At 49.0% G+C, this 12,724-nt stretch overlaps 1 protein-coding gene across 2 annotated transcripts in view; it reads right to left on the reverse strand.

Moving 5' to 3' along the window:
- Window positions 1-12,263, reverse strand: part of Trim66 (tripartite motif containing 66) — a 41,789-nt gene extending 29,526 nt beyond the window's left edge. The window contains exons 1-6 of one of the 2 annotated variants that reach the window (XM_029540907.1): window positions 12,231-12,263; window positions 4,430-4,533; window positions 3,028-3,175; window positions 2,080-2,212; window positions 1,480-1,596; window positions 288-402 (exon numbers count right to left, since the gene is read on the reverse strand). In XM_029540907.1, the coding sequence (XP_029396767.1) occupies window positions 288-402; window positions 1,480-1,596; window positions 2,080-2,212; window positions 3,028-3,175; window positions 4,430-4,438 (522 nt within the window). In that variant the 5' untranslated portion in view covers window positions 4,439-4,533; window positions 12,231-12,263. Of the gene's footprint in view, window positions 1-287; window positions 403-1,479; window positions 1,597-2,079; window positions 2,213-3,027; window positions 3,176-4,429; window positions 4,534-11,523; window positions 11,956-12,230 lie in introns of those variants that run through there. The other variant, XM_029540906.1, reaches the window with a different exon arrangement.
- Window positions 12,264-12,724: the final 461 nt, after the last annotated feature.

Below are 12,724 nucleotides of genomic sequence, written 5' to 3' on the forward strand. Positions count from 1 at the left end.
ACTCAGGACCTTCAGAAGAGCAGTCGGGTGCTCTTACCAGCTGAGCCATCTCACCAGCCCTAAATAAATCTTAAAAAAAAAAAAAAAAAAAAAAAGACTACAAACTGGCATAGTTAAGATGGCAGCTACCTGAGAGACTTTGCATCGGTGAGAGGCTGAACTCCTTTTCCAGCCTTAACAAGAATTAGACCAGAAAGTTTAAAATAGAGTGCGCATCAAAGTTGCTACAAAGACCGCATATCTGCATGTTAGCCCTGGCTTCTGACCTGGCCCGGGAGCACACATACCTCAAGTTCCTCTATGAGCCCGTTGGCCTGCTTGTTCAGCTCATTCATGAGGACCATCTTGGCCATTTTAATCTGGTTCTCCACCTTCCGGTGCTGATGCTTCACTTCAAAAATCCTGGAAACGCAATCAAACAGAACACATGGATCCCGTTCCTGCTTGCTGAGGGACAGCAAGCACGTGGGGGTACCTTGAGATCAGGGCCAAGCAGGCACCAAAGAAAAGGAGACCTTTCCTCAGCCCAATGTGGTGTCCCTCCCCGCCCCCTCTATCTAACTGGGCTTTGTCTGGGTAAACCTGAAGTCCACAGCCAGGCCCACCCAGCATCTCGCCAGGCAGCACAGGACTGCGGGATATGTGTGTGTGGTTTCATAGGACAGATTGTGCACAAGGAAGATGCTCCAAGAAGTGAGAGAGAACGAGCCCAAGAGCGGGGTACAGGGAGAGAACGAGCCCAAGAGCGGGGTACAGGGAGAGAACGAGCCCAAGAGCGGGGACAGAGACTCGTGGCCTCTGAGAACTGAGGCTAGTAGGAGCCAAGGGCAGTGATCAATAAGATATTTGGTGTTTCTTTTAGGGGTGATTGTACAGTTCTGTGAAGTGTTGAAACCAATGAATTATACATCTTTAAGGGCTTCATTCATTATCTCATTAAAAATATTTAAAAGATAAAGGTTACCACAGTCCTAGCTTCAAAACTGATTAGCCATGTTAGCTCAGGTAAGTCACCTAACCCTGAGCCTCTGTCTCTCATTGGTAAAATGGAGAGAAGCCTTGACTGAGAGAATTGTAATAACCCAACCAAAGAATGTATGTTTCCCAACCCAGTGGTTCCCAATCCCTACTCTAATATCAGTGATAGCATACAGTGAGAGTATAACGAGGCTTTACATAGGAAACCAGAGTGGACAGATCATAACTTGTTGCTATCCCACAATAAATAGCACTTCCTTCTCCAGAGCACACCCAGTGTGCGCTCTTGTTCTTGGATACCCATTTCTAGCTGATTCATCAAGCACAGAACTGTGGCCCACACTCACTCTAAGCATCCTGAACTAGCCTGGCTCCAGCCACTGACAGCTCACGGACACCTCACTGGCATTGAGACCTCCGAGTAAAGGGACGCGCACGCTCATCTGCCAGAGGTGAAAGAGCAGATCTTTTCCAGCACTAGCAAGGTCTGGCCTGGGCTACCTGTCCTCGATCTGCTTTGCGGATGTCTGTAGGCTGGATTTCTTATGTGCCACCTGGGTAGTCACACTTTCCAGAAGCATCCTCTGGTTTTGTAGAACTTCTTCAACGTGCCTGCATCTAAGAGAGGAGACAAAGCCAGAGCTGAGGAGTGATGGCTCCTCCCCGAGCATCCAACTCACAGGGATCCCAGGGTGCACTTTCAGCCTCAGAGGCCAGGACCACACACTGAGCCAGAGGCACTGAAATCTCTCCATCCGTCAGATGTTTTGATAAGTCCCACAAGAGAAGAGAGACATCTCCGCCCAGGTGCTACAAGTTGGGTTGAGCAGACGATTTTGTGTTTTTTGTTTTGTTTTGTTTTGTTATCTTGAGACTGAGTTTCCCTATGTAATCAAATTTTCCTCTGACTCACTATGTAGCCTGGACTGTCCCCTGAGCTCACCCCCATCCTGCCTCAGCCTTCCAAGTGCTGGGATTACAGACACATGTCACCATACCCTCCCTGCTTCAGGGAGAGGGTTTTGATACCTCACAGGACAGAGCTCTCACAAAAAGCACTGCAGAGCCTCCCAAGCCCACCCCGGCAGCCGGGCACCCCACCTGTGCTCCTTGTGTTCCACCATTAGGCAGCTGTGGCAGGTGAGCACATCGCACGTCTCGCAGAAGAGCTTGAGCACCTCGTGTGTGTGCAGAGGGCAGTACAAGGCAAAGTCCCCAGAGCCACCATTCACCCCTGCCAGAGAAGACAGAAGACGTAGGCTTCTGTTCACACAGACCTTTCTGTAAGTTTTGTTGAGCAGCCCTCAGCCCTCAAGGCACAGGCACGGAGCTTGGGGAAGGAGAGGAGAATAGGAGGGGTCTCTCTTGGGACTGGTGACACTCAGGACACAGGGAAGAATTCAAGCTTAGCCTGGATAGATTTGCTCAGCTGCCCAGAAACCTCCCACTCTCAGGCTCTGGTGTCCCACCCCCTGCCAGAGGTGAAGAGAGCTCTTGTACCTGCTCTCTGCATGATGGGAAACCCTCCCGAACTAACCTAAGCCTCTTCAGTAACCAGGATTTTGTGCTGATGGAGCTAAAGCCAGCTACTCAGCCTTTCTGGGCTTCAGGCTACTTCACATGACCAACTCTGCTTCCTGTGGGCCTGACAAACATAAAACCTCTCCCTCAAGACAAAGACGACTTCCTAAAAGATTGCTGCTTAAAACAGAATGTGCAGGATAGACAAAGGGGCAAGAGTGGACAGGACTGTTAAGTCTCTGTGTGGGGGACATATCGCTCTAAATAGAAGTAGAAGGTAGGCGCCGGGCTAGCTTCCGTGATTCAAGACCACACTCCCAGCACCCACTCACCCACATTTCCCCCCACCCCCAGCCCTCCAGTGAGAGACGGCAGTGAGTCACCCCTCTGACTCTGAGGAAGGCATTCTTCCTTTACAAAAGACTCAGAACCCATGCCCACTGTCTCCCTTGACTGGGAAAGGAGGTCAGAGCGCTACTCTCTAGGCACTTAAGGGTTCCGCACAGAAGCAGGGTAGGGGGCTGGTACCTGAGGATCCCTTCTGTGCCCGTGCAAAGAGTGGGCCCCCCGGGGCTGGGACATGCCGGTGCTCCTCTGTGCAGGAGCTGCACAGCCAGCGGTTGCAGTACGTGCAGAGGATGTGTGCCGCCCGCTTCTCCTTGCACTCAGAACAGTTCTGGAAGCAGAGAGTCCAAAATTGGTGACCTGTGACCATCTTACCATTGGGTCTTGCAGCCGCATGCAGAAAATGCTCTAGGGAACAGGGTCCTGATGGATTGTTTAATCAGGACTGAGGAGTGGAGTCTTCAGGAGGGCTGCCTGGGTTGGTCTGTGCAGAAAAGCACCCTCTGTGACTGAATGGACAGTGGCTATCCTCTACTAAAGTTAAGCACACACAGTAAGCCAAGGCTCTCCATCAAGGCACGCACAGAATGGGTAGAGTGACACCCTTTACATGGGTAACACTGGGACAAAAGCACAGTACATGTGCTAAGGACATTTGCAGAAGGAGATTTCTAAGAACGAGGCCTAAGAGTGGCTGGGAACTTTCTCACCAATAGGAAACAGCTATGTTGGTTGCTGAATGGCAAGGAGGTAGATGGACATGTTGAGCTGGCTTCAGGGCCGTGCCTCATGCCTAGTGCCTACCTGACCTAACACTTCCTCCTCACCTCGTCCAATGTATGGTCATTTCATCGGTGATGTAATGCTAGGTCTGGTGGGAACATTATGAAATGAGGAGATGTGGATCAAAGTTCTACCTAGTCCATGCCCAACTCATACAAGCCACTAAACCAGAAAGCGTGATGACTCTTCCTATGAATGTCTTAGAAGTAGCATGCAGGAGTCTATCTTCCTAGCACCATAAGCCCCAGAGTATAAGACAGTCAGTAGGAATAAGATGCAGGAACAAGTAAGTTAGCCAATAAATGGAATGTAGTGATAAGGACATGCCAGGAGAGAGAGAAGGCATGCCAGTCTGTAAGTAATGTGAAGTTCAAAAACATGGGGGAAAGGTTGAGCTGTTACAGACAAGATTAAGAGCCCATTACATCTAATCTGGTATGTGAATTTTCAACTTAGGGGGAAGATAAAGAAAAAGAAAGGACCAGTACTGATGTTTCCAGTAAGAGCCATGAAAAGAGAAAACACCGAAATATATTTATGTGCCTTAAGATACCTTCACCTTCCACTCAAAGCATGTAATTTCACCTAGGAGAAAATTACTTTGTTTCTTCCAATTTGAACATTTTTATTTCTTCCTGAGTGGATGAATGGGTGAGTGGATGGATGGATGAATGGATGGATGGATGGACAGATAAGAAAAGCTGGTGGTGGAGTCACAAGTCAATGATAGAGACTAGACCTATAGACGGATGTCATCAATTTCTGTAAACCATCGCCTGCAAATGCCCTTGTCCTTACTTACCCTGGCCATAGTGGGTTTCACAGGAGAAAAGCACTGAAGAAAAATATGTTCAGTTACATCTCTGGTAAGATAGACACGCTGACATCCAGGACAGGAGATGAGCTCTAGCAGAGAAAGACAGACAACGAAGTCAAGGCAACAGAGCAGATTATGATAAGGCCTAGAGGGGACTTTCTAATACCCAGCACCCAGATATGGGCAACACCCCCTGTGCCAAAGTGATCCCTGCTCAGTAACACAGCCTGCAGTTACCATGAACGTGACCACCCCATCAGAGGCCCGCCCCTCAAGACCACCAGTCTAGTCTCCTCCCATCCCTGTCTTTGCCTAATCTATCTTCCTCTTCTCTGTAGGAGCCAGGCTATTGCAAGCTCAGGCCCTTTCTGCCGTTGACAATCAGGTGCCTCCTGCTGCTCCAGTTCCTCATTCTGCAGCCCCAGGTCCCAGTTCCTGGGCTTGGAAGAGTTAGTGTAGCCCAGAAGATAGCAGCAGTCATTAAGGTTACCATGTTACCAAGATTGCTTCAGAGATCTCAAAGCTAGAGCTTCCAGGAGTTCTCCAGCAGAAGGAAGATCCACGTCCACCTGCTATGCCTACTCACACATGAGGTACTTATCTCTTGGTTTAACCAATAAGTCTGCTCCTGGGGCTTAGAAGCCTTTACTAGGCTGTCTCCACTTACAATCCTAGACCAGGTAGATACACTACATGCATCACCTGTGAACAGCCTGACTCACTCCCTCTCCCAGAGGAGTACAACAGTTTCCAGCACATTCCTTAGCCTAGTGTGCATCTAAATTACATAAGCACCAGGAGATTGCCACCCTGGAGACCACCATGACTCTTCAGACCCATTCCAAAAGCAGCCAAAGCTTTGGGAATGGGTCTCTTGGAGAGGGGAAGGTGTTTGTGATCATGGATGAGGCTGCTGTAAAAAGGAACTGGTGGTAACAGGGCTTGTAATAACACTCTCACAGTCTTCTCTGCCTCATCCCATCAACACAGTAATGAATGCCACCAAGGCAAGTGCTCTACAGTGCACCCAGAAAAATGCAAGCCCAGATACCACGTTTGCCACCCAGTGACCTTGGGCAAGGCGCTTCATCTCAACTGACTCACCTATTCCTATTTCATTATATTAAAAAGAAAAAATGAGAGTCCCTTTGATAGATAGGAATGGTGGCGTACATCTATGCTCTCCAGCACTTAGGGAATCTGAGGCACAAGGCTACAAACGTTCAAGGGCAAGACCCTGTGGCAAAAAGACAGGCTGTGAGACAGCTCAGTGGGTAAAGATGCTCGCTACCAAGCCCGACAACCTTCGTGCTAACCTCTGAACCCACAGGTGAAAAGAGAGAACCAATTATTTCAGGTCGTCCTCTGACCTCTCTCCATATGTGTGCTATAGCACATGTACACACACACACACACACACACACACACACACGTTGCTGGGAGAATTAAATTAAATAATATTTGAGAAAACATAGTTCTCCTTAAATGCTGGCTTTGAATTCAGAATATCTCTCACATCCTCTCCATGGTATGAGGAAAAGCAGATAAGCACACTGAGAAACGGCCACAAACTCTTCCTCTCCCAGAAAGAATTCCTTGTGATCCTTTTCTTATTATTATTATTTCATTAGATATTTTCTTCATTTACATTTTAAATGCTATCCCAAATGTCCCCTATACCCTCCCCCCCACCCTGCTCCCCTGCCCACTCACTCCCACTTCTTGGCCCTGGTGTTCCCCTGTATGGGACATATAAAGTTTGCAAGACCAAGGGGCCTCTCTTCCCAACGATGGCTGACTTTTTATTTTTTTAAAGACACACTTTCATTATGTAGCCCTGGCTGGCCTGGAACTCACTATGCAGCCAAGGTAGGCCTTGAGCTCACAGAGGTCCACCTTCCTCTGCCTCCCGAGCACTGGGATTGAAGGCGTTTACCACTGTGCCTGGCCTCTCTTGTGATCCTATCATCAAAATGGATTCTTGGGGATGTGGAGATGGCCAAGTGGGGGAGAAGCAGGGACAAAGACAAGCAAGTTGTTGGAGCTCTCTGGCCAGCTAACCTAACCAAATTGCCAGATTGAGTTAGCTTCAGATTCAGTGAGAAATCCTGTCTCAATTCATAAGATAGAAGGGAACTGAGGTAGACACTTCATGTCGACCTGTGATGTTCACATGTGCATACCACCCACACATACATGAATACTGAACACATGTATACACACACACACACACACACACACACACACACTCACACTCACACTCACACACACCCCCCAAGGAGAGAGATTGGAGAGAAGGGACTCTCCATCTTCACACACTGAATCTATGCAGGGGCCTGTGCAGTTCTGCTCTTGCTCCTAGAACTCTCCAGCTGTTCTGTGAAAAGTTGAACCTGGGACTCAGATTGCTCAAAGACATCAGGCCTTGAGGAAGAGGTCATGGTTGTCTCAAGCATTCCCTGTAAGGCCATCCTAAACCAGCCAGACCAAGTGCTCCACTAACCTAATAAAGGCACAAAAATACAGTCAAGATCGGCCAAACTCAGCCCAGACTACCCAGAGAATTCCAATCCAGATCACCAACCTGGAGAGCCACACACCAAAGAAATTTGGTTTAACCACCAAGTTCTTAGAGTAGCTTATTTTACAGAAAAAGCTCATTATTACCATCTGGAAAATCCACAAAATCATAGAAAACAGTAAGATTTGAATGGCAGAATTACATCCGAATCCCCTGGGCATTTTTCTGTTAGTCAACACTCTCCACAAGTGACACCATCTGGCTGTCAGGTGACTGTCTCTCCTATCTACTAGGTGTATCCACCTTCAGAACAGAAATCGACTCTAAGTGTTGAAAGCTACTTTCTTAAGACTCCCAACTCCTGATACCAAGTCCTCAAACATTAGAAACACTAACCCAGCAGAGTGGAAAGGGATGGACCAGACCAGATGATTCAAGGAAGGCCTCATGGCACAGCATTTGCTTTTCTTGGCCTTAAAGACAAAACCTTTGTTTGGTATTTATTTTCAACCTGGCCTTGCCTCCCTCCAACCTCACCTCTAGCTTCATCTGCCAGATGCTGTATGTCTTTGGCATGCCAAGTATCTCTGCTATCTCTGGAACAGCCAAACGTTTGCACAGTTCTGTCTGAGAAGATGCTGTTTCTTCTTGAAATGCTCGTTCTTGCTTCTGTCCTTTTCAGATAAACTCCTATGCATCCTTTCAAACCTGCTCAAATGTCCTACGTTGGAGGAACAGGGCTGATTTCCCCTAGTGTCAGTTAATTAGTAGCTCCAGTACAATAAGCATCACAGTGCATTTTAACTACCTGTTCAGATGTCTGCACACAGAAATAGCCACATTTAGCCTGAAAGGATGGTTCGTGGTTTTCACAAGATTGAATAATTGGGTTTCTTTTGCTGGTGTGTTCCATGAGTACTCCTTGCACTTTTAGAAGAAGCCACCTGGAAGTTTGTGAATGGTGGGAGAAAGCCACCCTGAGATGACAGTCACGTGGTGTGTAGACGAGGCTCTGCTGCTATTACCTGACTGTCAGCATGAGTCACCCCCTTTCTCTGTTACTAAGTTGTCATAGGAGGAGACTAGGCACAGCAGGAGCCTACTCAGCCCTTCTCCTGTGTCCTTAGCAGTAGAGCATCAGGAAAACTCCCCTAGGCAGGACAAGAGAGGACAGCAAGCCAAATGGCCACTGGATGATATGCCATCCTTGTCAGAAAGTCAGGGTGGGCCAGGCACCATGGCACACACCTGTAACCCTTGCACTTGAGTGATTAAGGCAGGGCGATTGCCAGTTTGAATCCAGCCTCGGCTACACAGTTAAGAAACTGTGTCGAACAAACAAAACAAACACCAGAGAGTTGAATGGCAGGCTGTGGCTGAGGGGAGGCTGGGGTTAGAGGCTGCTGACTCACAAGGCTGGAGGATAGACGCACTGCTCATAAGACTCACTATTTACATATTTAAATTGTATCATATGTAAAATTTTATTTACTCATAGTGTTTATATTGAAAAGAAGGCCTTCTTCCCCTCCCCCTCATTTGTGTGTTTGTTTGTTTGTTTGTTTAGAAAAATGGTCTCATATAGTCCAGGCTGGTCTTGAATTCAAAATGGAGCCAAGAGTGACCCTGAAATTACAGGTATATGGTACCATGCCTGACGTATGCAGTGCTAAAGAGATTAAATCCAGGGCATCGTGTCTGCTATGGAAACACTCTACCAACTGAACTGAGTGAGGGATGTGGAGCTTTTAAAGACAGGGCCTCACTACGTAGCCTCAGCCTGCCTGATTTCTCTGTGTAGAGCAGGCTGGCCTTGAACTTGCCATCGAGTTTCCTGCCACTGTCCCAAGTGCTGGGATTAGTGATGCGTCACCAAGCCCACCTATTTTTACTGTGTATTTCTATTTGAATTATTCAGTTCACAGGCTTAGCTATTTATTTCATAACCAGAAACATTATTCTTGACACACGGGGAACCATGACACAGGAGGCGGGGCTTCTGTCTCTAGAAACAAAAAGATACCTTAGGTCTCCCTGTGGAGCTCGTGGCCTAGAAGGACAGCTCTGAAAGCCAGTCATTCACTCAGTCTAGTAAGAGATTCGGGGCCATGGTGCAAGTCTGTAATTGTAGCACTTGGGAGACTGAGGCAGGGGAATCTCAAGTTCAAGACCACATTAAGCTATATAGCAAGTTTCAGGATAGGCTGTCTCAAAACTAAATAAATAGGTTTCTTGTCCCTAGGAGGTGTGATCCAAATTGGCATCTGCTTAGCACTACTCTCTGCCCAGCCACACACATGATCTCTCATTCAATCATCAAATCATCTCTTAGGAATAGGTCTTGTTTCCATCTTATTGGGGAGATGGAGGCCCCAAGAAGTTAAATTATACAGCCTGCAGTGAGCAGAAACCCAAGTCCATTCGCTTTTAACGCCGTGTCCTCAAGGCCAGGGAGATAGCCGAGAGGGAAAGCACCCATCATGCAAACATGAGGACCTAGTTCACATTCCCAGGACTCACAGAACACTGGGTAAGCTGTCGAGCATCTGTAACCTTGGAACAGCAGCAGGCAGGTGGAAGGTGGAGACAATAGCATCCCCAGAAGCCCACAGAGCAGCTCATCGGCACCATACAGCACAGCCACAGACCACAGTGACACCCTGCCTCACACAAGCTGGAAAGCGAAGGCCGCCATGCAAAGTGTTCTCTGACCTTCACACGTGTGTGTGTGTGTGTGTGTGTGTGTGTGTGTGTGTGTACGCGCACACAAATAAAACTGTGTCCCTTTCATTATACTAAATTCTTTCCTAACTCAATAATAAACAAAGGATGCATTTTTATTTTAATTAACTAGGCAGTTTCACCATATACAAAATAGTTCATAATAATGATCAGACCACAGTTATGATCCAACTATACCAATAGCCTATACCCAGCACTGGAATCTGAAATTCTCCAGCTGTGCTTAAGGGTTCAAGAAATACAATATTTGAGGCAAAGCAAATGGTATGAAGCTTTGTAAAGAAAACAAATGTAAACACAGGTGCATTCCTTGCTATAAATCCATACTATAAGGGGCACTTTTAACTATCCTGCTATGGGCTACAGAAGTGGCTCATGGGTAGAACATTAGAGTTTCAGGAGGTCCAGGCAGCAACATTCAAAACTAACTCTTCAGGTGATTACAGTGCACATCTTGTTGAAGACTGACACCCTGGACAGCCCCTCTTCCTCAGAGCTCTGTCCCCTCCGTCATGAAGCTGAGAAAGGCAGACAGTTCAAAGCTCTCTGGATGTAGCTGTGGTGGGTTTCCTCTCTGACAGACCAGTGGATAGAGTCCCAACACACAGAAGGAAGTCCTGGTACCCAGGAACCCTATGGCTGGCACTGAACTGGAGGCTACGTTTTACCTCTTCTGACTCACAACTCAACTAAAAGACCAAGATGTAGTCAGGCATGCTGCTGGGCTAGAGCATGTGCTGAGCCCACAAAAGGAAGGAGGCCCAGTGTGGATAACTACCCTTCAGCACAAACGGCAGGACCAAAGCAACCTTGGCACCAGATGAGAAAGGGAGAGACATCCCAGAAACCAGGCATGGGTCAGCTCAGGCCACCAGCTGGGCATGGCCACCTTGAGCCCAGCTTGAGCCCAGCACTTAGCAACCTGCGTGGCTTGTGAAGCCTTTTACACTTCCTCTCCTGTCCAGGGCTCCACAAAACTGCCACTAGAGCCCCAGGGCTCCATGAAACTGCCACTAGAGCCCCAGACCTCTCCGGCCTAGCAGTGGGTTACACCGAGGCAGCCTGAAGGGCCTCTGCCAGTGTCCAAAGCTGGATAGACCTGCTTGGTTCCCACCTGTCAATCACATGGGAGATGGCACAAAGGCCTCGAGAGAAACAGGGACACACAGCTTCAAAACTTCATTGCCCTTGTGAAACCTCAAACCACTGAGCAGCTCCGGATAGCCTCTGTAGCCACAGGTAAGACACGCTGCCTCACTACGCCTCTGCCTGACAGCGAGTCAGGAAGGAAAGCACACCACGCTCAGGCAGGCTGGCCAGCCTCACTGATCATTTGCATCCTCCCACCCTCCGCAGTCTCGGGATGCTGAGCACCGAGGAAAGCCCCCACGGAAGCCCTTGAAGCCTTCCACGGCCCCGCGGCTCAGAGCAGCACCGCCTTCAAGAAACACAGCACACTCACTCTTCAGATGTCAGTACCTGTTAGAAAGACAGATTTTTTGATCCGAGACACACCTAGGTTCACTGCCGATTTCGCCCCTGGCGGCCACCAGGCTTACCTGTCACCCTGTTGCTCTGTAATTAGAGCAACACCTGGGAGAGAAGTCAGAGGAGGAGCGACAGGTGAGACCACCACCAGTCCTGGAGGACGGTGCTCCCCAGGAGCCCAGGAGCACCCACCCCGCATGCAGCAAGCCATGGGCCACAGGGCCTAAGGCTCAGGGAGCTGGGTTTGGGGTGGGGTTTGAGGAGCGGCCTGGAGCCTCTCTCCTTGTTGTGATGCGTCCTCAGCCAGGGCTGCTTTTCTCCAGCTCACCTGAGATGCTCCTGCAAGAAGGAGCGAGGTTGACTCCTCCTGTTCCTGTTTATCTCCAAGTCTCTGCAGCAATTTTCCCAAACTGAGCAGCAAGAGGGAGACCTCAAAGAGGCGCCTCTCCTCCTAGCTGCATCTCCTTCCTAATCCTCTGGGTGCCTCTGAATAGAAGCTCAGAGGGAAGAAAACGAGATTTTTCAACTTTCAGGAACTAGCTCTGCCGCCCTCTGCTCAGCTCAGGAGGCCGTCACCCTCAGCCTTTGAGGACTCGGTCCACAAAAATCCTTCAGCCCTCCATGTTCCCCAAAATGACAGTGCTCATATGTGGCTGGAACCTGCCCCGATCCGGCAGCTCATTTAAATAGAGCTCATCACAACAACAGTGTTGGTGGAGAAGTGAGTAGCTGCAGGGCCCTGGGGACCCCCTGTTTATACGTAGGAAGAATGATGCAATCTGGGTATCAAAATAGCAATCCAGAATGGAATAACAGACTCCCGCAGCAGCGGTGCCTGCACAGCCGGAGCTCAAGTTGACACACTCTGTCAGCCCCACACTGCTGCAGCACGCAGATGCCAGGCACACAGTCTCACGCATCCTTTTCAAAATCGGCAGGGGCCGGAGAGATCCCTCCAAGCCCCCTGCACTGCAGGAGACTGCAGGGGGTGGGGAACCGCCGACAGGCACTAAAATCTGTCTCCTAAACACTCACCTGCTCCTGCTACTTCACCTGAAGTCCTTATCCTGTGACGTCACAGTCAGTTGCCATAGTGACCGATTGTCCGTCACAAGCAGAGGATTAGGACTTCAGATGGAGAAGTCACATATTTTATGAAGCACAAAGGTCCTGGCAGGTGTCCCCTGGCAGCTCTCTCTGTTCCCCGGGGAGACAGTCACACACAAGCCGGAGGAGGCGGGAAGGAAAATAGGGGTGAGTTGGAGGGAAGACTTCAGGATAGGACAATACTGCAAGTAACAGGAGGATTCCAGCAGCACAGAGCAACCAGAGGTGGGGAGTGGCAGGGAACGCAGGAACAGATGCTCCTAAATGGGCCCTGAATGCTAAACAAAAGATCCAGACCTTGATCTTAAGAACAGGCAACCCAAAAAGGCTCTGAGTGACACTCTATGACCAGGGACAGGGAAGTCGGAAAGGAAGTCTATCCGGTTGAAGGTTAAACGAGACCCTGAACGTGAGAGGACATG

This window comes from Mus pahari, chromosome 1 (genome assembly GCF_900095145.1).
Source record: "Mus pahari chromosome 1, PAHARI_EIJ_v1.1, whole genome shotgun sequence".
NCBI lineage: Eukaryota > Metazoa > Chordata > Mammalia > Rodentia > Muridae > Mus > Mus pahari.